This window comes from Brachyistius frenatus, unplaced genomic scaffold (genome assembly GCF_029030835.1).
Source record: "Brachyistius frenatus isolate BFR_SWC_R1_liver_20210118 unplaced genomic scaffold, ASM2903083v1 Contig_74, whole genome shotgun sequence".
Lineage (NCBI taxonomy): Eukaryota > Metazoa > Chordata > Actinopteri > Embiotocidae > Brachyistius > Brachyistius frenatus.
Window position 1 is genome coordinate 772,123 of NW_027210673.1, and position 25,967 is coordinate 798,089.

General features: G+C 41.3%; 2 protein-coding genes across 4 annotated transcripts; one reads left to right on the forward strand and one right to left on the reverse strand.

The window, feature by feature from the left end:
• The first annotated feature begins 175 nt into the window (after positions 1-175).
• On the forward strand, positions 176-16,423 carry LOC138626502 (disintegrin and metalloproteinase domain-containing protein 10-like). The gene is made up of 16 exons (XM_069708181.1): positions 176-345; positions 2,298-2,448; positions 4,792-4,910; positions 5,033-5,191; positions 5,741-5,841; positions 6,813-6,962; positions 8,328-8,420; positions 8,513-8,696; positions 9,368-9,531; positions 9,645-9,828; positions 10,549-10,699; positions 10,809-10,992; positions 11,083-11,191; positions 11,392-11,612; positions 11,709-11,835; positions 13,431-16,423. Exons 1-16 carry the CDS (start codon positions 279-281, stop codon positions 13,634-13,636), a joined length of 2,370 nt encoding a protein of 789 aa, XP_069564282.1. The 5' UTR covers positions 176-278; the 3' UTR covers positions 13,637-16,423.
• Positions 16,424-21,036: 4,613 nt separating this feature from the next.
• Positions 21,037-25,862, reverse strand: LOC138626503 (aquaporin-9-like). Of its 3 annotated transcripts, none has more exons than XM_069708184.1 (7): positions 25,564-25,862; positions 25,236-25,362; positions 24,110-24,247; positions 23,844-23,962; positions 22,758-22,975; positions 21,769-21,871; positions 21,037-21,720 (listed from the first exon to the last, which is right to left on the reverse strand). In XM_069708184.1, exons 1-7 carry the CDS (start codon positions 25,663-25,665, stop codon positions 21,664-21,666), a joined length of 864 nt encoding a protein of 287 aa, XP_069564285.1. In that variant the 5' UTR covers positions 25,666-25,862; the 3' UTR covers positions 21,037-21,663. The 3 variants fall into 3 exon arrangements, with proteins under 3 accessions (XP_069564285.1, XP_069564284.1, XP_069564283.1); XM_069708183.1 differs by having other exon boundaries at positions 21,037-21,729; XM_069708182.1 differs by having other exon boundaries at positions 21,037-21,871.
• Positions 25,863-25,967: the final 105 nt, after the last annotated feature.

The following is a 25,967-nucleotide window of genomic DNA, read 5'->3' on the forward strand; positions in this document are numbered from 1 at the left end:
AGATGTTACACAGTGCAAAACGTTACACCCAGGCATGGGGAGTGTAATGTATTGCAGGCCTGGATCATGGATGCGTTTAGGGGGGGGAAGGGGTGGGGGGAGGAGAGGGAGGGGGGGGGGGATGCCGAGCTGCCCTGCGTCTGACGTCACGGCGCTGGAGAGAGAGAGAGAGAGAGAGAGAGAGAGAGGGCGATGAGAGGAAGCTGCAATAAACACACAGGGCGTCTGCGCCTATCTAAGTAGGACAATAAAGTGAAAACGGCATCAATGCTCTAACAATGGATTTGTCACACATGCTTCTACTTCAAGTTTTCCTCTTCGTCTCCTTACTAAACTACACCCAAGGTGAGTGGGGGCATTTTGAGAGAAAAGCTCGCGGGTGGTGTTTGAATCCATGAAGCTGAGCAGAAAGCCTCCGTGGTAGCCTCGTTAGCTAACAGGAGGGATCAGCAAGGGCCTGCTTGTTGTGAAGAGGACTGCACCCTTTTTACCGTTTTACTCCGAGCCGGCAAATGACACTTGACGCAAACGCTGACGTGGATTCGTGCGGTTTACTGAAAATAAAAGCGATATTGCCGGGTTATTTCCGCGTGTTGTCACCGGTTTTTATGGTCGGTTTTGTTGTTATCGTGCGGATAGCGCCGACAGCCATTGTTATGAGAAGATGGAGAAGGGTTAACGGGCTGGTAGCTTCGTGCCAGTCAGCCGTGCAGCCGGTCATACTTTTGTTAAAACAACAACAACAAAAAAACGTGACATTACATGAACCGTGTGCGAGATCAATGACTCAAGTTTTGCGTTTGCTATCTTAATTGTGTTGCGTGTTGTCACCGGTCAGCGCTGTTTCCTCCAGCTATTCTTCTCTCTCTCAGCTGATACCAGTCTGGGTTCAGTCTTTAAAAAAAAAAAAATATTTGTTCTGTATGTTTTTTTTTTTTTAATGTTGGAAGACGAAATGATCCTCTGTAAAATGCAGTATTGATGGCTACTGCTATTACGCCGCCTCCTATATCCTGACACTGTGCTTTTAGACTGCAATGTTGTACCCCTAAAATGAAATGACCTGCTTAAACCTACCTCTGTAAAACTCTCACTCAATTATAAGATCCATATTTATATTTAGCAATCTAAATTTTTTTTTTTTTTTTTTTTTTTTTTAAATTGGGCTGTATTTCTTGTCAAACTGTCGGAAGTACCAAGCACAACTTCATGTGGCTCACTTCACCCAATATTTTGTGTTGATTATTCAATATTTTATGTTTTCTTTTAATCATAGATATGTAAGAATCACAAGTCCTTGCAACTTTTATCTCAGTTTTTGCAACGCTTGAGAAATTAAGACATTTCCGAGTTGCAGTCACGGCCTTCACTTCTCATAGTCACCTCAATGAAAAATTTAATGTTACCACCTAAATATTTCATACAGCACATGAAGAGAGAAGTAGCTGAAGCCTGGTCTACTTATCCATCTTTGTTTCATAGTTACACAGAATCCTGTAATTTCTGGCTCACTAGTCAGACATAATTAGCTGCCAGAGAGCCCTAATTACAGACACTAGACTCTATTTACAGAAAATGTTTTCTTCTGGTTTACATGTGATGGAGCAAAAATCCAATTTTGCAGATACAGTAATGCTCAGTGTACACTGAAAACAGACTAGTATTATTTAGAGGGGGATAGATGTCCTGAACAGGATTCGTATGTTTTCTTGAAATGACGTTAGTCAGTTGACTTTGAGTGTGAAGTAGTTGGTGAAATGGGTGGAGATGCTTCAGAATATTTTTCCTTCAAGCCCACCACCCACTCTTCTGGTGGCAAAATAATTATGCTGCGACGCTGGGGGCTGTTGTCGAGCGCAGCTCCAAAACTGGCATTCATTTGACTTAAACAGATTTAGCTGAATGTGAAAACAGACCAAACTGATTTACTGTCACTTTCCTTCATTTTAATCCTCCCTGTCACATATCTGCCGGATCATCCACCTTATGGGGACCTGAACCATCCCAACATGCCTCACTTGTTCACTGTGAAATGTAGTTGTTCCACTTCCACTTCAAAGACTCAAACTTTAGCACCTTATCCTAAAAGTATTTGGCTAAACATACAAAACAAATGTTTCTGTTCCAGCTAGCAAAGTCTGTGACAGACTCATTGTGGCACCCAGGCTGTAACAACCTATGGACTAATATTTACTCCCGCAGCATTTGAGCGTTTACATTTCATCCTTTTTACATTACAGTTAGTAATTTTCTTTAAATTAATATCTAATAAGCATCACTCTGTTCTTTTCACACAGGACACTATAGGAATCCCCTGAACAAGTACATCCGTCACTATGAAGGCCTGTCCTACAGCACAGAGCTTGTGCACAGCATGCATCAGAGGGCCAAGAGGGCACTCTCACATGAAGACAAGTTCCTTCATTTAGATTTTCATGCCCATGGAAGGTTTGTGTTCTTTTTTTCTTTTTTTTCTTTTTTTTAAGATATCAACCTAAAGTTTATATGTGTCTGTATATTTTTAAGTCTCATTGCTCATTCCTATATGTGCCCGTCTTTTTTATTAACTCATTTGCAAAACTGATTCCATATACCTGTATTGTTTATGATTTAAAGGTCAAGGTTTGCTGTTACAGGGATTTACTGTATGATTAAAAGTTGTTTATGTTAATCCTGTTGTACCAAATTGTAAAAGTGGTCAGGGTCATCGCGTTTGATCTGTGACGAGGATGGATTAAAGTTGTCAGCCTTGTTTTTTTTTCTCGGTGTAGCGTCTATGGACTCCATTGGAGCCAAATAATTCATTGTTTGATCAAACGACAGGAAAAATAACCGGCATTCCCCTGTTCAACCTTTAAAGCTTTGCAGATTTGCTGCTTTTCTTTGTCTTGTGACAGTAGGCGGATATTTTTGGGTATAAACTGTTTGTTGGACAAAACAAGCCATTTATAGACACAAAATAGGACTCACAATAATTGTAACTGGCATTTTAACTATCCTCTGACATTTTATCGACCAAATCATTCATCGAAGATTAATTGGCAGATAAATTAGTACTGAAAATAATTATTAATTGCAGCTTGTTTCTGCCACAATCTAAATACATGCAGGTTAGGTGAATCTGAAAGGGTGAATGTGTTTGTCTTCATGTTAGTTATCCCGGTGATGGATCAGGTTCTTCTGTACACATGCTGCCTGAGTGGGAGCCCACTCAAAGTGTAGAAGATGGATGGATACATATAGTCCTCATCACGGTTCCTCAATCCGTATTTTGAAGAGGTGGTGTTGTTTGATAGAAAGCGTTTACTCAATCCCTGACAAAGTCACGACCATCTGGCTGGGTTCTTGGCAAAGGCTGTTTCTCGTCCTGTCTGTAACAGGACCTGCTGTTCCTAAACTCAGATGCTGCTTAATAGGGGAAAAAATGATAAGAGCTGTGCAAACAAACACACGGAGGGAAGATGTCTCTTCCTTTGAAAAACAGGAACGTGTCTGCTTCTTTTCCTTTCAAATTCATGACAAAGCCAAAGATACAATTCAGATTGTTGAATTTGCAGCACACCTCTCCCTGGTTTGAACAAAATACTTTATTACAGTACTGTGCTGAAGTTTTAGGCACAAAATATTTGTGTGGGGATGCTTTCAAAAACCAATGCCATGAAAGGTTCATATTTATTTAATTTGCCTTCAAAACGACCCCAGTTCGCTTCGGTGCACTCGTGTGCAATTTTACAAAGTAGTTGTCAGGTACATTATTTCACACATCTTGGAGAATGACCGCAGTTCTTCTGTGGATTTAAGCTCTCAGCTGCTTCTGTCTCCTCGTGCAGTCCCAGGCTATCTCCATGATGTTGAGATCAGGGCTCTGTGGGGGGGAGGCGTGCCACCTGTTGCAGGACCCTTTGTTCGTCTTGTCGCTGAAGATAGTCCTTTTATGACTCTTGTTGCCTGTTTGGGCTCATTGTCATACTGCAGAATGAATTTGGGACCAATCAGACGCCTCCCTGATGGGACTGTGTGATAGATAACAACATCGAGGTTGCCTAAAACGCTTGCACAGTTCTTGCGTGTCTGAAATAGCTGATATTTTTTGCTGGTGTTGTGTATAAACATAATCTCAGATTGAATTTTAATGAATTGCACATATTTTCCCATGAGATTTAAGTCTCAAAAAACAACAAGGATTCAGTAGGCATTACACACATAAAGGCCTTTGTTTGCTATCGTATCAAGTTGGACCATAGTTTTCAGATCTCCATTTTTACAAAGACCTTGTGTTTTCTCAGTTAATTTAGCTGCTGTGAGTGAACCTGGAGAACAGTAACTTACACATATGAGCATACAGTAAGAGCTCTATGTAGGTGTTATGTGAAACCCAAGGTTTACTGTAACATCTTTGTTTCCCTGCCATATGTTTGATCAACAAAAAACAGTATTGTTTCAAGATGTCCTAATTTTCTGTTCGCTCTCTTACCAAATAAAGCCTGCAGTTTCCCCTCTGCAATGGAAAACAGCTTCGATGTTTTCTCTCTGCCAATGCACTTGCTTTGACACTTCCCCCCCCCTTCCATTTGCATTTTCCTTTTTCGCAAAGGCTGGGGCAATTTTGCTTACTTCCAAAACTGAGGCCAAAGTCAGATCCACACCAGCAATCTAAAAGCTCACACTCTGGAAGAATGAATCCATGAATCCAGAGACAAGTTTTCTGACCTACAGTGTCTTCACATTCAAACATATTCTGTGTTTGTGTTGCATTTTTTTTTTTTTTTTTTTTTTTTTTTTAAATTTCAGGCATTTTAATTTACGAATGAAGAGGGACACCACCTTGTTTGCCCAAGATTTAAAGGTGGATGTTTCAGGAGATGAGATTCCATTTGATACCTCTCATATCTACACGGGAGACATCTATGGTAAGACTGTAAATGCAATATAATTGTTTTAATGTGTTGCTGCAGGTTACATATGTCTGAAATGTCACTACCTGATCCTGTGTGAGTCTCCTAACATATCCCTCTGTAACTTGGATTCCCAGGTGAGAAAGGTACCCTGACTCATGGGTCTATTGTGGATGGTAAGTTTGAGGGCTTCATTCAGAGCTACCATGGCACTTACTACGTGGAGCCTGTCGAGAGATACCTGGGGGACAAAGACGTGCCCTTCCACTCTGTCATCTACCATGAAGACGACATACGTGAGTCCCTAGCAACTTCAGCTACACGCATCCTTTTGACAGGTTATTTTCTTGTAATAATGGAGTATGTTTAATAGGATATACATGTATGTAAATGTGTGACTTGGAAAGTGCAAGGTTAGGACAGCTGAGCTGACGGAGGCAGACTGGTGTGATCGCCCCCGGGGGAGCACAGAAACCCGGGGTGCTCATTAGCTGAGTAACACAATTGTGCTCTTGGGCTACTGGCTCATTTAAACAGTCTTTACAATGTTGGTTCTAATAGTGAGCACCAAGTACACTTCACTACACTGGCACCCCCTAATTTCAAATCATCTGTGTACACATAGCATGTGGCTGAGGGGCAAATTAAACAGAAATGTGAGAGGAATCGCTAATGAGAGCGACAGGAAAGTAACAGCTCACACAGCAAAGCTAGGCTCAAGTGCCGTGTAAGTACATCCATTAGCTGATCATGAATAGCGCCTGAAATAGAGTGACTCAGGGGGTTAAGTAGCTAACATTGTCTCCCATAATCCTAACAGTGTTGTGTCTGCCTCTCTCACTCAGACTACCCGCACAAGTACGGCCCAGAGGGAGGTTGTGCCGATGGCTCCGTGTTCGAAAGGATGAAGAAGTACCAAGCCTCTGCTGTGGTGGAGCCACCCAAGGTGAACTTCACCCCTCACCACGTTAAACCCTGACAGGGTTTACTAAAGAGAGTTGAGGAAAAATTTTAATTTCTCCTACTTTGTCAGGGTCAGAGATACCTCATGGATGCCTTTTCAAAGTGTCTGCATGGCTTCACGTTTGTAATGGAGCCTGGAAACATGCACAACTTGGCAACAAATAACAAATGGCCACTGAAATATTATTTCAATGGAAATATCGTGCGTTAAAACTCAAAAGAAAATGTGTCATTACAACTCCTCAACACTAAACCTGTCTGATTAATCGTAGGCACTGCATTGTTTACTAGTCACACATGAATACAGTACAATGAAACTAGCACACACACTGAACACTTCTCACTCAGTATTTTTTTTCTCAGTTGGAGGTTGACATCATGTCATTTCTTTGTACACTGTTAAATTACACATGGTTATTACATGTATATTTACAACATGCAGTTTACAGCATTTTTCAGCCAATCATCCTGACTAAGGTTTAACATGATATTTGTTTATTTGAGAGGAGCTATTACGGGTCTCATTGTACTCTCTGGAAGGAAGAAAGCTACATCAACTTTTCCAGTGTACCTTAAAACTTGTCATCATGATTCATGTGCTAAACTCTGAGACTCAAGTGTAATGGCACGCTGGGACTCCTCGCTTGAGAAAGGCGTCAACCAGTTGTCTGGTTGAACTGATAAAATATATTTTCCTTAAATTGGATGTTCATTGCAGTTTTGCTCCTTTTTATTTCTGCCTATTTTCCTGCCATAATCTTGGATGTGACATAGAAAGTACCTGTTCCTTTGCAGAAATCCAGCTCATAAACATACTGCACCTTAAGAACCGAACCCTAAAAATACAGGACATTATTTATGTACTCACTGTTTGGCTGAAAATACCATACACGGTATATGTTTTATTTAACCGTCTTATTTCCTCCTCTCCCCCTCCCATGTCGCTCACACCAGGAGCTCCACACTGAGATGGGCTATAATGAGCCTGTTCTGTTGAGGAAGAGGAGGATGGCACAGGTTGAGAAGAACACCTGCCAGCTATTCATCCAGACTGACCACCTTTTCTTCAAGTACTACAAGACCAGAGAAGCTGTCATAGCTCAGGTAATGCCGAGTCACTCACGTGATACATGCTACTCTGGTAGTAATATTTGTCTGAGGTTGGTGCAGAGACACATTTTTTTCACCAACAGTAACAATGAGTTGGTATAAATGATACTAATGAAACCAATTACCCTTTGAATAATTACACCTTTTTATTCAGTGCAGGATGTGAATCAAACACTTACAACAGAGGAACAAAAGAAGAAAATGATCATAAATTAGGGTTGTACACAACAGTGACTGACTGCCTGTTTAAATTGTAAAATGTTGTATGGCTGAGTAATAGCTTGACATTTTTGGAAATCCATATTCACTGTCCAGGGAGAGTTGTATGTAGGGCTGGGTATCCAACTTCAGTACTTAAGCGGCACTGAATGAATTGTTTTGATATTATATTGCGTTCAAAAAACAAAAAAAATCTTTTGGTACCTAATTTTGTTACCGCGGCTACATCCACAGTAACAGGTTGTTGATTTAAAAAGCAGGACTTTTGCTTACATTTATGCACAAGTAAATCTCATCAGAATCAGTGAGCCGACGCAGCATTTGCCATACGTAGACTCTGTTTGGGCGGCACACCCACTAAGATAAAATCACTCCATTTTAATTTAAGTCAATCTTCCATGGGAACACCTTATTTTACTCTTTTTCAAATAATTTGTGGACACATATCTGTCACTTGTGCGCACTGCAGTAACTGAGTGGGGGTTGGATGCTTCTCCATGCGCAGCCCCACTAACTAGCGTCTACCGTTGGCGTTTAGGGAACATCAGTGCATTGTTGTGCCGAGCAAGAAATTCCATGCGAGCTGTTAATTGCAGTGAGAGATTTGTACTGTAATGTGTAATGTAATTTTCTTTTGGCTAACTGTCTCCCAGCACCTTCCCGAGTTAGACTACAGACATGAGAGTGGCATCACTGTTCTTATGTTATTCTCAGCAAAGAAACCAATAAACATACTTCTTGAAATGCCAAACTATTCCTTTTAAAAATTCTCCAAAAAAATGACATTGCTCCTTGAATTCAGTATGAAGAATGTAAAAGATTGGATGTTGTAGCATCAGTTAACACACTGACTGAACGCAATACAAAGAAACAAAGAGAATCACACTTGTTTCTCACTCAGTGACATTGTAATATGTAGAGGAAAGAATATTTTTTTACTGGTTAAACTACTTGGTTGTTAAGCTACTTAAAATGTACCTCTTCACATGTACATTCAGTATTGTCTAGATTATAGCTGCACACAGTGTGGATTGAATTTAGCGGTGAGATTCTTCAGGTTTGGTCAACAGGCTGTTAAAATTGTATTTGTCATTTGTTACAGGCTGTTAAAATTGTATTTGTCATTTGTTACTCCATCAGATCTCCAGTCATGTCAAGGCCATTGATGCCATCTATCAGGGCACAGACTTCATGGGCATTCGTAACATCAGCTTCATGGTGAAAAGGATCAGGGTGAGTCTTTCTACTTCCAAGCTGCTTTCAAATTCACATTTCAGCTTTGGTCACGGTCTTCCCTTTGAAATCATCCTCGTCCTCCTGCACAGATAAACACCACCAGTGATGAGAGAGACAAGTCCAACCCATTCCGCTTTGCTAACATCGGGGTGGAGAAGTTCCTGGAGCTGAACTCAGAGCAGAACCACGATGACTACTGCTTGGCTTACGTCTTCACCGACAGAGATTTTGACGACGGGGTGTTGGGTTTGGCCTGGGTGGGAGCCCCCTCAGGTACTGACAGCAAACAGTCTGTCCTGTTTTTAAAGAAAGATGAATACACACATAACTTTTTCTTCTTCTTTTTTTTTTAAACCATTTTAAAGTGCATTGAATGCTTTAGAGGGATATATGCACTCATTCATTCATTCATTCATTCATTCATTCATTCATTCATTCAGTCAATCACTCTTCAATCTTCGAAAGCAACCATGATTTTAATTACACACTGCAGCTACAATAAGAAAGAATATCAGTGGAGTTTGGTATTGGAAATGCTGACTGATTGAACTGCAGCTTCAGACATCAACATATGCAGATGTGATGATTCCCAGAGGTTATCATTACAGGCCCAGCAATGTATTTAGCTGCTCAGTGTTACTGACATTATAGAGTGAAAAAGTAACTCGGATGTTTCTGTGCCACATTCTTAGTTTGAAGCTATAACAGAAAAAGCAAGAGGTTATGTGTCATTTACCAGCAATAACAAACGATGTGTTTGTAACATGCACTGTAAGCATGTTACTGTACTATGTTTCCAAGTGAAGCATTATGTCATGTGGACACTATTTGAGTAATGATGAAATGAATCGTGTTTAAAATGAATGTTTAATGAGTAAAAGGCTTCATGTTTTGTAGCTGTGCTTTGGAAGAAGGTTTGTTCCAGCTATGCTTTTACTTCTCAGGGAGCTCTGGAGGCATCTGTGAAAAAAGCAAGCTGTACTCAGATGGAAAAAAGAAGTCTCTCAACACGGGTATAATCACTGTACAGAACTACGCCTCCCACGTACCTCCAAAAGTCTCCCATATCACATTTGCACATGAAGTAGGACACAACTTTGGCTCCCCGGTGAGTTACTTAGAAGTGTCACATTTATGTGGCACTTCTGCATTTATTAAGCTCGTACACTTCATCCCCTCCTCTTTTAACCTTTTGATTATCTGTGTCTTCCTCACTGGAAGCATGACTCTGGATCCGAGTGCACCCCAGGAGAATCCAAAAGCCAAGACAAGAAAGAGAAGGGCAATTATATCATGTATGCAAGAGCTACGTCGGGCGACAAGCTCAACAACAATAAGTTCTCCATCTGCAGCGTTCGCAACATCAGCCAGGTGCTGGAGAAAAAGAGGAGCAACTGTTTTGTTGGTACGTTTTACTGTTTTTGTCTGACCTTCTTCTTCAAACCACCATATTATTCGGACTCTTGTTTCCCTGCTCTAATTAGCAATTTAATGTAGGCAGCTAGAAATGCACCAACGTGTTGGCTGGTTTTGGCTTTGAAAGGCCATCTTGGTGTTAGTCCAGTTTTGACAGTATTCCACAGATTGTAGGAGTGTTCCTTGTAATCTTTTCTTTTTGTTTCATTTCGCTCTTTTGCAAATGTCACACTTGTCACAACTTTCAAATCAGTAGCACAACAAACACGTGTTTTAAAGGTCACTTGATTACTTCACCACATAATTAGTATGCCTAAAAATGTTGATCTGTTTTGCACATGCTCTCGTTTTGAAGTCTTGTACACATTAGTTTTGCTGATATGACTAATAAGCTGGTGTGGGTTTCCAGAACGCCCGTACTGCTGTATATTTCTGCTCTTCCACCAACACACTGACAGAGGGGCTGTTTGGGTTTTTGCGTTGGGCTCTCTCAAGGGTCCGTTTCTATTTCCACTCTTTGATTTTGCTTGCTGTTATTACAGAAGCTCATTATTTTCAGAACAATATTGATCTGGTTTTGTCATGAGACACTTTTCAGTGTTAATGTCTGGTAAACTTTCAGCAGTCTGTACAAAAAGTCAAGAGTTCAACAAAACATACCGTTTTTTGGGAACCAGCCTCAGTGTTTATTTTTCCTTCCCTCTGACAGAGTCGGGCCAGCCCATCTGTGGTAACGGCCTGGTGGAGCCCGGAGAGGAGTGCGACTGTGGCTACAGTGATCAGTGCAGGGACCAGTGCTGCTACGACGCCAACCAGCCCGACAACAAGAAGTGCAAATTAAAGTCCAACAAAGTCTGCAGGTAGATGTGGATGGTTTCTTTTTTCGGTGGCTTTTTTGAACTGTAATGAGGAAAACCTAAAAGCTAATTTGTGCTAAGATTTGACTCAACCCTGTTCTCTTGCCACCAGCCCCAGCCAGGGTCCTTGTTGTACTGCTGAGTGCTCATACAAGGGCCATAATGAGAAGTGCAGAGAGGAGTCGGAGTGCGCTCACCAGGGCATGTGTAACGGAGTCAGTCCCCAGTGCCCCACATCTGAGCCCAAGGCCAACTTCACCGCCTGCCACGGAGAAACGCAAGTCTGCCTCAACGGGGTGAGTGGCTGAAGACTTCACACCTCCTGCAACTTTATATTCATACACTCACGGTCTGATCTCACCTGCCCTCATGCTCCTTCCCCGCAGGGCTGCTCCGGCTCCATCTGCGAGAAATACGGGCTTGAGGCGTGCACCTGTGCCAGCCAAGATGGCAAGGATGAGACTGAGCTTTGCCACGTGTGCTGCATGGAGAAGAGTGAGTCATACACACACACACACACACACACACACACACACACACACACACACACACACACACACACACACACACACACACACACACACACACACACACCCCATCGTTTTATAACCGAGTCTTTTAAATAAAATGTTATTGAGGTTTATTTGTTATTGTCATTTGAATTGTGCTGAGATATCTGGGATCTGTCTCCGCAGTGAATCCAAACACATGCAGCAGCACAGGATCAGAGCGCCTGGCTCGGTTCTTTAATAAAAAAGTGACCACGCTGCCAGCCGGCTCGCCTTGCAATGATTTCAAGGGCTACTGCGACGTGTTCATGAAGTGCCGACTGGTGGATGCAGACGGGCCGCTGGCCAGGCTAAAGAAGGCCATCTTCAACCCCGAGCTCTATGAGAACATTGCAGAGTGGATCGTGGTACGTATCGACTTCTTGATTGTGATTGGACGATTGGTTATTATGAGGTTGTTTCTGCGCAGATTGGATTTGATTTGTGCTTCTTTGTCTTCCCAGGCACATTGGTGGGCAGTGCTGCTGATGGGTATTGCCCTCATCATGCTCATGGCTGGTTTCATTAAGATCTGTAGTGTGCACACACCGAGCAGTAACCCCAAACTCCCCCCTCCCAAACCACTTCCAGGTGAGTCCAGACATTTACAAAGTTCATCTCACCAGAGAACGTTTAGCTTTTATATGTCTTCATAAATACTATTTTACCATTTAGCTGACACACCAAGTCGTGTGTGAGCTTCTGCCTCTCTTCTGCACGGAAACATGTTTTTCATTTAAATAAAAAACATTAGATAGAAATTTGAGGATGTTTACTAAGTCTTTCTCCAAATATGGAAATGACAGATACTGGTTTTTTTTTCTTGACAAAATGTTAAATATGTTGAATGATCCAGTGGAATAAGCTCAAATCACACATTGTCAATTACAAGCAATCTTTAATGAGGATTACTTGGTCACAATTTTGTAAAAACAGTTTCATGAAAGCAGTTATGGGCCTCAACAGTCAGTATTGAAATGGAGCTCATAACCCTCCAACCATACAACAGAAATCTACATACAGGATCTTGTGCTACTGCAACCAAACTAGTTAACACTAATCAATCCTCCCGGGAAAATCGTAAACTTTTGATGCCAAAAATTAATGCAAATTCAATCAATCTCCACAGTATTTTCAGGGGCTTGCAATTATGCAAAATTCCCAGCAGTAAATACACTCGGTAGAAGCTCTGCTGGAGGTATTGCAATTCAAACTGAGCCTTTCAAACAAAACTTGCTTTATCAACAAAAATAACTCCTCATTTACAGTCAGGAAGGTCGGTCAACCTCTGCTCTCGTCAACAACACAAACCACATGCAGAGGAAAAACTGCAAAATCGGAAGTGACAGAGTTTAAGGGAAATAGTCTTATGAGAATTAAGCTACTATTTATCGCACTTCCCCCTCAGATTCTGTTCAATTATTATTATTTATTTATACAAGTCATATAAGCATTTAAAGCCCTCATTTTTACAGCAGATGTAACCTTTGTATTCTATGTTGCAGTCACAGACTTGTGTGTTTTCTAAAGTGAAGACACTTTTATGACTCTGGCAACATGAAAGCTCAAATATATTGCAGCTGTTGGCGATGATGTGGCGTATGCTAATGCCATCACGCCACGTTACACGTGATTACTTTTGGTTCTTTCTTCATCAGGTATTTTAAACAAATTACTTCTTCTTTTTTCTGCAATTTTACCACAAAAACATCCACATAAAACGTCACAAATTATTGCGTCACAAATTTTAAGAAAAGCTGCAAAATCGAGTATTTTTGACTGAAACAAATCACGAAAAGACTGGAAGGACTGAATAATACACACGTTCCAAGAGGAAAGATGACAAGTATGACACTCGGCATCTTTCCTCTGGGAGAGCCCAACATCACCGTGTATTAGTCTCACATCATGTGTGGAAATCTTTGCTTATCAAACAGAAATGGTGGTCCCACGTCACACTATGAGAACATCAGCTAAACTGGAGCTTCAGCAATTCAAATGGGGTCTGTCAAAAAAAACAAAAAAACTTTTAGGACTACAATGTTTGCAGGGGGACTGCTGATACGGCCGTGCATTTACAAACCGACCTTTCAAAAGCCAGCAACCGTGATCCCACTGCTGACGACCACGTTTGTTGGGAGTAAAGCTCAACTCCGTCCCAATTCAAGCGCTCTTTCTTCCGACAGGCACTTTGAAGAGGCGACGAGCGCAGCAGCAGGCTAACTCCCAGGTGCAGCACCAGTCCCAGCACCCGCACGCCCACCAGCACGGAGGCCACGGCGGGCACGGTGGCCAGCGGCAAGCCCAGAGGCAGCCTCAGCGGCAGGCGCAGCCCCAGAGGCACCACCGCCAGCCCAGAGAGAACTATCAGATGGGCCAGATGAGACGCTGAGACCCCGCACCCAGCACCCTTCCCCCGCCCCCCAATGCCTTGGCTCCTCCTTGTGCCTACAGTGGGAAACAAAAGCGTCACTCCATCCAAAGAAAAGCCTGACATGGTTGTTAGTCGTCATCATATCCTCCATCTGCAGACAAAACAGACACGTGAAAAAGAGTAAAACACTATCTAGCAACTCGATTGGCACTTTGTGGAGTGGACTCGACCATCAGCCATTCCCAATGCAGTGCGATCTAGCATCTTTTTCCATCTTTTCTTTTTTTTTCTTCTTTCTTTTTAAGGAGTGCCAAGGAGTTAAGGAATCATGTGTAGCTTTAGTACATTCTGTGATGTGTTTTTTTTTTTTTTTTTTTTTTTTTTTTTTGTTCTATTGCAACGTCGTCTTGAGTGACAAGCCCGTGGCTGCTGGTGAAATTGTTCTGTGCTTTTCTTTCGCCATCCTAGCCGGGAATGAGAGACACTCAGTGGGGATTTGCGGCACTTTTGTGATTTACACATGTCAAACGGCAAAAGACACAGGCTCCGGTCTCTCGTGCAGACTGTCTTCTGCATGTGACTGTAAATATTTAGTGTATCATAAGTGAAAACAAACTATTTCTTCTACTGTAAATGTGTAATTCTTCACTTCTTTTTTTTTTTCTTTTGTTTTACTTTTGGTTAGTGCTCTCAGGATTCTTAACACATAAATGAAGGAATGATGGTTGTGATGAGTTCCTTGGACGCTGCTGTTGAGGATTTGACTCCATCAGTTCTCTTCACAGTCCAATCAGGTGGATCTCTTTCACTTTCATGCAATGCTAGATTTTGATTTTGAACACTAAGGTCACCATATCCCACATTTTAGGCCTTCTCTGTTCAAGGTCCCTTTTTTCATCTTTTTTTTTTCTTGGTTTTTTTTTTTTTCTTGTTTTGCTAAAGTCATGTTTTGCCCATGTTGTGTAACAAGCTAGCTGAGGTATAGTGTTATGGAGCAGAAAGGGAAGGTCACCTAGTTTGGTACAACATTAGTTTTTGATAATGAAGAATGAATAACCACTAACTGAAGCTGATGATGATTCTACCTGCTCGGATATGAAGACGAGGGAAAGTGAAGGCTGCTGTGGCGTAGCGTAGACGTGACAGTGTATCATGTTACAGAGTTAGTTTACATGAGTGTGGAAATACATTTTAAAAATGACACAAAAAAAGAAGAAAAAAAAGTAAAGATTAAATCATTCTATTATTCTTCAGATAGCGAATCTAAGAACTTTTCAATGTGGGCATGCGGACACATTTATTAAATGTGACTATTAATTGACCAAGGTCTGTAATATTTGTATGTCACTCAACACTATTTCCTTTGACAGCTATTAATGTTTGTCTTAGAGCAGCTGGAGCGAGCGGTGTAACGCAGCAGTATGGTCACATTATTCACTAACACATTCCTCAGTGTGTTCACCACTTCCACAGGAGACAAGCAGCTGTTTGAAGGACCGAATCCCCTTAAGAGCTCATGAGTGCAGTCCTCGGTCTGAGTTTACATCAGCGTGCCATAAACCTTTATGAAGCTGATCTCTGTGCACAGGTTTTTATAAAAAACTGGAGGCACCTGTTCGGTTTCTGGGCTTGAGGTGAATGAAAGGACGGAGATTTGATTGTTTCTTTTGTGGGATTGCTCGACCTCAGGTGTTTTCTTCCTCCCTTTAGCTGCAGCGAAGGGGCATTTTGGAAAATCACAACACTAACAGAGAGGATTTGGTGAAGTGATCGCGATATATTGTGCAAAATCCTGCGATTCATTTAGAGTGCACACAAAGTGTTGCAGAAACAATACAGAACAGATTTTGCGTGATGTGTGGTGAAAGGACAGGTTCTCTGTGCTCTGACTTTATTTGATCCTGGCATTATTGGTTTGTTTTTTTTAATTGCATGCAATACTAATCACATTAATATCTTACAACACTGTCCTGATGGTGTTTAATGATCACACATGTGCTCTGGAGGGGACATGGACAGCTACATGTCTCGGTTAATTTCACACGTCAGATGAATCAGGTGGGTCGGCAGTTGCTATAACTTCTCATGTCTGTACAAAATGGAGCTCTTTTTAAATTTCATCTCCCGGGCCGCGTCCCGACGGTCAGGCCCGGACAGTTTACCTGTAAACTTGTACAGAACTTCGAAAAATTTGCATTTCATTTGAAAATGAAAAATTACATTTTGATACATCTGTTTAATTTTCTTTTGTATTCTAATTCCAGAGTAAGTTGTTCAAAGATGTTCATATGTGACAAACTTTCCTCTCTTCTAAGTTATTTATGTTCTTTATATGTGCTAGTTGAACCGGAGTTTGCTTATGATACTTTTCTCCACCATCATCAATGGTAAAAACAATTCAGTGTGATGGAGTTAATGTTACATCCTCATTTTTGTCTTTGTTATACTGTGGCATGGTTTGGGTAGAAGCGCAGAAGAATAATGCCTGTAAATTTACTTTCTTTTTAATTTCGTAGTCTTGGTAAAGTTTTTAGCTAAACGTGCACTGAAAATGTCCAAAATTGAGTTGAAATGTTGTAGGTGATGTAGGCCGAAAGAACACAAGATTAAAAAGTAATACTACTGTCTGATTTTAATGTTCACTGTGTTTTATACAGTATCGAAAATTTTTGTTCACTTTGAACATTTTTACTAAAAGAAAAAAAATTTCAAATTGTATTGTGCAAAGAGATGTAATTTTTGGAGTACTTGAAATGCATTAATTAAAAGACTCGTTCAAAATAAAATAGATCCCTGTTTACTGTCTGAAGCGTGAGCTCTTTGGCTTTCTGTAGTCTTGTGTACTACTGACGTCTGTGCAGACACCTTTTAAAGGGCCACTCCCCGGATTTGAGACCAGACAGTTTACATCTGACTTGAAAGTTGGAAAAAAACAAAACAGAAACTTGTGTCACAGTCTGGTGTTTGGCCTTAAGCAGGCAGGATGGGTCTCAGAAAATACACTGTTAAATTGAATTGTGGGAAGTGTCGGATTTTAGTTCAGCCTTTGCTTCAGGGATTTTTTTTTTTTTTTTTTTTGTAACCACATATTTTGCATCTCCTTTCTTTAACACCATCATTGCTCCACAGACAAAAGATGACTTAAAATGAGGAAAAGAATCTGCCCGCTCCAATCTGTGCAATATTCACTTATTGATGCAAGTTTTAAGGTAAAAGACCTTTTAAGTATCAACATCGTCACTGTGATCCTGCTGTGTCGGTGCTGGGGATTTAACGAGACAGCAGACTGGGCCCAGGTGTCGCTCGCTGATGCTGATGACCCTCCAATCAGCACCTGCAAAACACAACTGAATAGAAACGGGGACACCAGGGAGGTAAACTACGAAGTGAGACTTAGTGGGTTAGCGAGGTATGCTGAGACTAAAGCCAAGCGTTGTCAGTATCACGAAGCTGGCTCTCTTTTAAGATGGCTGGATCACCATAGTAACTTATGCTGCAAACTTAACCTGGTCCCGAGCAGGTTATGTTCGAGGTATCGGATCAAAACGTACCAAAGTACCGCATACTGACCAATCAATTCTCTGAAATGTGTCATCACTAATAGGAGAAGATCCCTCGGAGCTCGGTACGCGGAGTGAGAAGGTCCTCTGCGGGGGGGCAGTGTGTTCAGACACCGACAAACCTCTGTGTCTTTCCCCGGTGAGTTTTTTTTTATGAGGTATAGATTAATTTCAGTGTTTTTGTTTTTTTTACTGATATCATCCTACAACAGGGACTGATTGATGCACTATCAGAAGCATTGAACTTGTACTCATAAGATTTGACAGTAAACCTACCTCTCGCTTTGAATTATGATTTTATATTTATTTATTTGCTCCTCTGTCCGTTTGACGCCTCCGGGGCTTAGGTGAAATGATAACAAATACACGTCATGAGAATACATCTAATAGTACATTAATTTAATGAAATATCCGCATGTAATTAGTCCGATCTTCCTGGACGCTTTATGATAAGGTGATATTATAGGCTAAGTATTTCAACTTCGGCGTCGTAGTCACACAGTCGGATTTTTTTTTTTTGCACATCCTTCTATCATTTAGGATGTGTGGATTATGTCTTTAACTTCATTCATAGTTGTTGTTTTTTAAATGATAGTTTTTATCATATGTGGCTCTGCTGTCGGTACACTTGTCCATGTTCGTGATTGGTCAGATGCTCAAACACCTCCTCTTTTATGTGGACGTGCTCAGAGCCTGAAGCAGAAAACCCAAGTTAACTGAGTAAGTTGATAACTACCGTCGTGGTACCGACTATCTCTGACGGCGAGTTTCAGCTTTGTTGAGCCAGCTTTGGCAAAGAGAGCCTGGGTATGTTGAACTTTCGTTGTGCACACCTCAAGTGCTCAGGTGGAGGGATCATTAGATCCCGGATTTATAACTTGCTTCATAAATGAGTTTTGTATGTATTGGATTATGTGAATGTGTTTCCTTTTTTGTACATCTCTACTCGAACTGGGAACCAGCAGAGGCCCCACAATACCATATTATTTCGATTAATAAACTTTTTTTTCAAATTAATGTTTGTCCCCAAAGGAAAACGTTGTCAACAAATTATATATATTTATGTTTGTCATATGTATTATGTAATTAATTCGTTTTCAGTCTGTTCATCTGACTTGTGGTAAATCCATCCATACTGTTTAGTGAACCTTGTTGAATGCAGTAGAGGGGCTTTCACAGCAGGGGGAGCAGCTGCTTTAGGTGAAGGGTGGTGTTCAGAGGTTTTGAAGCAGCTGAGGAGTCACCAACATCAGCAGCACAAAGCTACAGACAACCTGTCACATGGTTTGTTTCCAGGAGAACTCGCCTTTGAGCCGTGGTTGACAACGTTAACTCCAAATATTAAATATATTAATATCTATTTGAGTAAAGTTGGTGGAAGGAAACAGCTGGTCAAACACTTTTATATTCCTCAGCTACATGACTGCCTGCTGCCATGTCCTCCTCATTTGTTATTCTTTGACCATACTTATTGATGACTTTGCCTCATGTTCGGTAATGTAACACCCATAGGAAAGTGTATGTCAGATCCTGGAAACATGCATTTCCACATGCAGTGGAATGTGGCCTGCTATTGATTTTCAATGCGGATCCTCAGCTGCTGTCGCTGGTTGTGACATGAACAAGCAGAGTCGCCCTCAATAAGAGTTGAGGTTCAGTATTTTCTGGCCGACACGGGCGGTGAGTTGTATTCCAGTGAGTTTATATTGATGTTGGACCCCATTTTCCCACAGTTCTCCTTCCACGTATGCTCCTCTGTATCTGAAACAATGTCCTAACATTGTTGTCAATATTCCAGCTCTCTGCTAGGAGCTGATGTCACGGCCGATCAGCAAGCAGCACCTTTTGTCTCTGCTTGCAGGGACAATTGTAAAAGTGGCACCAGCCTGCTGAGTGTCACCCACGCTGAACTGAGTGACAGCTCCCCGTGAACACTGCAAAACAAACAAAGGAAATACAGTGGAAGCACAGAAATCACTCCCACTTCATTGTCCAGTGGTCAGTGGAGCTTCATCACTCCTCCTTTCAGTAAGTCTGAAGAGCTTCAGTTAGATTTTATTCAAATATCTCATGAAAACATGCTTGACTTTCTCAATAAATAAATAATATGCTGCTATCTCTAGAAAAAATTGGACACTCAAACAACATGCCAACAGCAAAATGAAGCTAACGCTGCGATGCTCACACGTCTAAAAGCTGAGTCTGTCAGTTTAGTTGAAGGTTTGAGGTGCTTTGGAGAAACGGCATTCTTCATATTGAACTTGTTTGGTGTGCACATGTAATTTTAGAGAGAGAGAGAGAGAGAGATAGAAGAAGAGATGCATTTTGATAGACACTGTTCTCAGAAGTCTGTTCCTTAATGTCGAACAGCCTGTCACCGCTTCCTCAAAGCCCGGCTGAATCAGCACACTAACGTCTCCCAACATCACTCGAAGCGCCCGGCCTGCAGCAGGTGAGAGACAAGAATCACATGCACCTGCACACGTGTCGTTATTGAGCTGCCGGTCAGTCTATACGAGCGGTTATTTCCTGTGACCTCGCAGGTACAGACGATGAGCCACTAAAATAGGAGGGTTTGTAATTGAGTAAAGTACCCAGCAGCATAGAAAGTAGTTCAACTACAACTGTAAGCTGCGACTTTTACAGTTTTCTAAATGAATACTTGATATATTTTAGTAAATATGTCTGATCATACGTGGATAATAATTTTACCTAAAGTCTTCCCTCCATTAAAACAGTGTTATGCTTATTGTTACTTGGGTCCTTGTGTTTCACTGAAAGGCTGTTCTCACACTCATCTGCTGCAGAGGGAAGGTTTCTCTTGTGCTCACCTTACATAAAAAAGTTTAAACGTGTTCCTATAAACATGACTTTGTGATATCACTTAGTTGGAAATCATTTATGGTCCAATATGCAGATTAGTAAAAGGGCACACTGACATTTACAGGCTCCCAAAAGTAATATACAATATGCCTACTTGCAGAAGTGTGAAATTTAAAATATCAAGCCCACACTTATGTTGGGCTGTTCAGCGAAGTAAGAGATACTTTGTGTCACTTAAAATGAAAGATGTTTAGAGATTCTTGATTTTTATTGAGGTACAAGGACGAGATGTGCTTTTAATTTGAAACCAGATAGTTAAACCTTTGTGGAGTCTCTGCAGTCTTTAAGTAAAAATCTAAATTCAAGATTTTTACTTTGTAAAAGTACTGGCACCTAATCACCTGGACTTTGTCCCGTAATTAATAAAACACATTTTTGTTATTTAATGGTGTACCTACAGTGTAACAGAATAAATTTACACTGCAGCATTGATATTGACACTCAAGTAAAGTCTCACTGCCGACCAAAGCTGTGACGAAGGCGCTCCTACTTTATATCTTCATGTATGACCACCTTTCCTTTGCATCTTTATTTCTTGTGTGGTAGAAGTCCCCCCCCCCCCCCCCACACACACACACACACACACCGCCTGAGGTGAGGTTAAAATCAGGACATAAACTGGAGTGATGGGCTCATACAGGAAATATTTTACAGAATAATGCTCAGAGCTGACACTAAGGCCTCATCATCCTCTGCAGTCAACTAAACACAAATGAGCCATCTCTTATCGCTGAAAGTGTTCAGTCGGATACCAATGAATGTACTCGTCTACTGTTACTGTCTTCTCTCTGTTCAACACATTCACTATCAAAGTTTACACAGTATTTGATGGAATATACGAGCATATATGACAAATTTATGTCAACAAACCTATCTTACTGCGTTTTAGGTAGAAATGTCTAAGCACAGTTTAAAGTAATGAAATACCTCTTCAGAAATAGATTTTTAATGTAGACAAACAATGCTGAGTAACAAATAAATAATGACAAACATCAAGGAGAATTCATCGTGGTTTGCAAAAAAGTGCAATTAAAACATACAAAGGTTTAAAGTTTAAAGTTAATATTCACATAATGTCATCACAAACTGAGTAAAATGGGACCAAAGCTAAAGGGAGACTGGCATGCATGTAAAGCTATTACGTCATTATGAGTACAGCCAGATAAAGGGAATGTTTCTATATATACAAAAGTATTTACAACACATATGTGCAGTGAACAGTACAAGTAACAATGTGAAACAGGCAGGACTGAGATTTGCATGTTATGAAACATAAAAAATAAATTGCAGAGGGGAGAGCCCAGTACTCATAACCCACAGTAGCAAAACCATACCTGTGGTGGTATTTAGCTGCAGCTTTTTAAACGTTTCATAATATATTTGACTTTATTTGTACGGGTAGAGGTGTTGGTGGTGTCGGCACTGTGCTGACAAGCTTGTCTCTGCAGAGCATGAAGTCAACCAGAAGTGTAACTACAGCCTATCTTGCTATTAACGAGAGCACACGGACACAGGGAGCCTGTCCTGACACATGGAAGCTGTGCTGGGTGTTCTTCATCTGATTGACAGTAAAACCAGTCCATCCTGGAGATTAATGTCTTTTTAACTCATAGTGATCATCTCATATTTGTCCTTCAGACTGCTGTCCTCATCCTCTTCCTCTTCCTCCTCCTCATCCTCATCCTCGTGGGGCTTCTCCTCCTCGACGCGGGGGTGGTGCAGCTCGATGAGCAGGTAGTAGATGACGGCGGCGACCACGCCCCCCACCATGGGCCCTGCCACTGGGATCCACCACCAGTAGTCTGCAGTGCTGCGAGCACCGGTAGGAGAGAAAAGGGAGAAGAAGATATGATCGGCAGATGCTCAAGCAGCGGGCAGAGAGGCCGCTGTGGATCGCTGGATCATTCACAAGCATCGACTGCGTCTGTCGAGTGCATGTGATATTATGTAACACAACATGTCAGCATGTCAGATAAATAGGACTACATGAAATAGAATGGATTTAACTCTGTGATTGGGAAGTTGCCATGTTTAAAGTGTTGGGGTTTTTTTGTGGGTTTTTTTTTAAGTGTTAGTCCTGCAACCATCTAAATGCTGTTTTTGGAGTTTATTGTGGGATTTCTCTCATGTGCCTGAGTTGAATCAAATGCAGTCAGGTAGTCAGGTAGTCCTATTTATCTTATTTATCAGCAACCATTACTGCAATACAAACACAATAAATACATGGATGGACATCAGAAGGATTTGAAGACAGGCCTGCAGATATATCTGTAATGGGTTTACAATATGTACATCATAGAAATATATGTATCATCTGTCTATAAACTACTAAATTGTTGTTAATAAAAATAACATCAAATCACACTACATTTTATATACACAAAACAAAGTCTAACACAAAAATACTTCAGTTAACTATATAGATACATTAATTAAGTGACATCTGATCCTTTTAGATGTTATGTTAATACCATAATACTACAGCTTTAAATGACACCGTCTCATACTGTATAATGTTCTAATTAATAAATCGGACCAGTTGTTAAATGATGGCATGTTTTGCCACAAGACAGTACAAGTAACTGACTGCATTTGATTCAACTCAGGCACATGAGAGAAATCCCACAATAAACTCCAATAAGACATTTTATCTGGAAAACAGATGTTTTAAGGTCAATATCCTGACGTCAGGTTACCTGAAGACCTCCATCCCCCATCCTGCCACAGCCGTGAAGAGTCGGGGCCCCAGGTCTCTGGCGGGGTTCAGCGGGTAGCCACAGTTCAGCCCCATGGACACACCGATGGCCATGATGATCAGGCCAATGGCCAGCGGCTCCACACCTTTAGGAGCTCCGATGTTTCCGTCATCAATGATCGCAAGAATACACAAAACCAGCATACCTGTCCCCACCACCTGCAGGAGCAAAGCAGCACATGTTGCAAAAACAGTGTTTAGATGGTTGCAGGACTAACACTTAAAAAAAAACACAAAAAAACCCCACTTTAAACATGGCAATTTCCCAATCGCAGAGTTAAATCCATTCTATTTCATGTAGTCCTATTTATCTTGTTTTTATGTAGGTCTTTGAAACAACATTTAGCTTCTTACCTCAATTACTTTGCATTTATATATATATCTGATATGGTGTGAATGTGTTTGTGTACATTTCTTTTCTTTTATGATGACTGTTATTTAATATTTGTAAACAAATGAATAAAAAACAAAACATGTATCGTTACCCTGTAGGGTTGTCAGGCTGCATGTGGTACATTAAAATTACATTTTCACAGTACAGATTGTGCACATGATTCCTCCTGACTGGATATGGGTCACTAAAACAAGCCGAATCCTAAGGATTCAATAGGCTTTAGCCACAACTAATTATTTAAAGAGGGGACTGCAGCTTTTGTCTGACCTCTGAGCACCACTGTTACACAGAAATGACTGAAACATAAACACATTTCCATTAATTAGACTTATCTCGGCAGCTCACCTGATGTGGTTTTTAACAGTTTTGAGCTGGCGGATTTGTTATTTTTGGATTAATGCCCAGACTAAACAGTCTGAAAATGGTGTTAAGTAGATGTGACTTTCCAGTGAATGCCAGGAAATGGGTCATTAGGCCCAAAACTGAGCAGAAGAGGGTGTGTTCTCAAACTAAATGGGGCAATCAATTCTGCATTAGCCACATTTGCCAGACTTTGCCGGATTTAGAGCCTGAGTGGGAGCGACAGTGCAGAATAGGAGGGGAGGTCATGGGGTCACAGTGACCAGAGCTCACCTGATCAATGAAGCCACCGAGGACTGACAGGTGTCTCGCAGGGTATGAAGCAAAGATGTGACCTGTTGCATTGATTCCGGTCACTGACAGAATCCCACTGGTGAAGTCCATAAAGGCATCTGTGAAAAAGGTGAGTAGATATCTGTAACTGTGCACAGGGACCCATTTTGTAACTTATAGTGACGAACATGCAGCATGACAGCTCAGAGTTGGCTTAATTTTCTGGCTTGTTTTGGTTTTATATACATATGTAAGGGACACTTCACCATAGTATAATCCAAAGACTGCAGCAGCTCCTGCAAAAGCACCAAGAAACTGAGCGATGACATAGAAGGGAAACTTCCAGATCTTCAGTTTGCCCAGAATCACCATTGCCAGAGACACAGCAGGGTTCACATGGCCCCCTGGGACGGAGGACAAAGCAAAGTGAAAGAGGGGTGCAGTGGGTGGAGGGGTCGCTGGCATAATATCCTCTCCTTCATTAGTGAGGCCGTCACATTTACGAGAGGCAGCAGAAGGGGAGCAGCCCCCAGGGCGGTTCAGGGGATTATTATATATGCTCAGGAGTAAACAGGCCGAATAATGGTCTCTTATCAGAAATTCAACCTCACAAATACAAGAGGCTGCAAAAATCTGTTCTTATTCTTAATTAAGCTGTGCTAACATCATTACAGGTTTTATTTTCTGAATATATATTAGAAATCTGTTTGGGATCTTTTGCTAACAAACTATTTGTCCTTTGAGTTGGCATCAAATGTAGCTGCTGTTTAGATGAGGCAAGCATCCTCGTTTGGACTGAGTCTGTTCTATGTCATAGACAGATGAACACGGCCTCTGATCAATGGGGATCGCAGGACATTTAGTGCCCGGGGTTATGTACGACCTCGGAGAGGCTGTGGACGAGTGCTAACAAATCAATGGTCAGTATGCATTCATTGAATGTGGACAGAGAGCTGGCACGTTCCTGCTGAGGAGGTGGCACATGCCTGGACAGGAACCCATAAAGTTATATTGTTATGAGCTGCAAGCCTCATGAGTAACAATGTTTTCATTACAGCACATACAAGAGAGCAGTGTCAGATTGTTTTATGTTCTGCCAGCGGCTGCTTGTGTTAACTGTGAATTATTTTGAACACATCAAAGAGTCTGTGGTGCTTAACAGTAGATTACGTGGCAGCAAAGGTGCTGAATATGCAACTGTTAACCACATTATTATTATGTGACATATATTGACAGTTATATATGGACAGTGATATTCATTAAACTGTATCACACATGCATTCAGTTCAAAGGGCCACATAAAGAGCTGCTGGGTTTTTTCATGTGAGATAAATTCTACTTCAGTGGAAATAATCAATCAACTGCAGAAGAGCGATATGAAATCACGGTTACCTGACACTCCACCGGCCACATACGCTGCCATCATCAGGCCTACAGAGAAGCCGATGTGGATGGTGAGAGGCTCCCCCAAGGTGTTTCTACTGAGGACTGTCTGAGCGACCGAGCCGCAGCCAAACAACTGACAAACAGAAAGGCAGAGAACAACGGGGTTTAAGCTGCTTTAAAATATCTCTACGATAACATCATAAAAGAAAATACAGCGCATCAACTCAATCAAATACAGTATTTATCTGCAACTTGAAACAGCGAGAGCAAATAGATAACATGCACTAGAGAGCAACATTTTTGACTTTTGTAAAAAACATAATTTGTTACTCACAACCAAGACAAACGTTCCCAGGAATTCTGCCAGGAATTCCTTCAATATTCCATGTTTGAGAGCACAGTGTTGCCTCATACTTCTCTTTTGTTTTACTTCCATGTATTACTGTGCCAGTAGATGGTAAAGGTACCAAACGTCCAGCTGTGTGAACCTCTGGAGCTGATCAGGGGGATCATGTTGAATCTCCACCTCTGCACGGGGCCAGCCATTCAGCACAGACCATTGATCCATCAGAACGACTATCACTCTCCTCCTCAGCTTCATCAGCACACAGTTTCATAGAAGAGGCCAAACCAGGTGATTGACAGGTGTGTGTTTTGTGATGTCTTTCCTTTACATGTAAATCCAAATGTGATTTTCTTTATTTGTGCATCAAAGACAAACTTTCAGATTGACAAAAA

Excerpts from the sequence above, each read along its gene's own strand:
- LOC138626503 (XM_069708182.1), bottom strand. The coding sequence starts at position 25,665 with ATGGAAGTAAAACAAAAGAGAAGTATGAGGCAACACTGTGCTCTCAAA. Across the intron at positions 24,248-25,235 it reads TGTGGCCGGTGGAGTGTCAG|GGGGCCATGTGAACCCTGCT; the intron begins GTAACCGTGATT and ends CCTCCGTCCCAG. Across the intron at positions 22,976-23,843 it reads TCGGTGGCTTCATTGATCAG|GTGGTGGGGACAGGTATGCT; the intron begins GTGAGCTCTGGT and ends TTGCTCCTGCAG.
- LOC138626502 (XM_069708181.1), top strand. The coding sequence starts at position 279 with ATGGATTTGTCACACATGCTTCTACTTCAAGTTTTCCTCTTCGTCTCC. Across the intron at positions 4,911-5,032 it reads CTACACGGGAGACATCTATG|GTGAGAAAGGTACCCTGACT; the intron begins GTAAGACTGTAA and ends TTGGATTCCCAG. Across the intron at positions 11,613-11,708 it reads ACATTGCAGAGTGGATCGTG|GCACATTGGTGGGCAGTGCT; the intron begins GTACGTATCGAC and ends TTGTCTTCCCAG.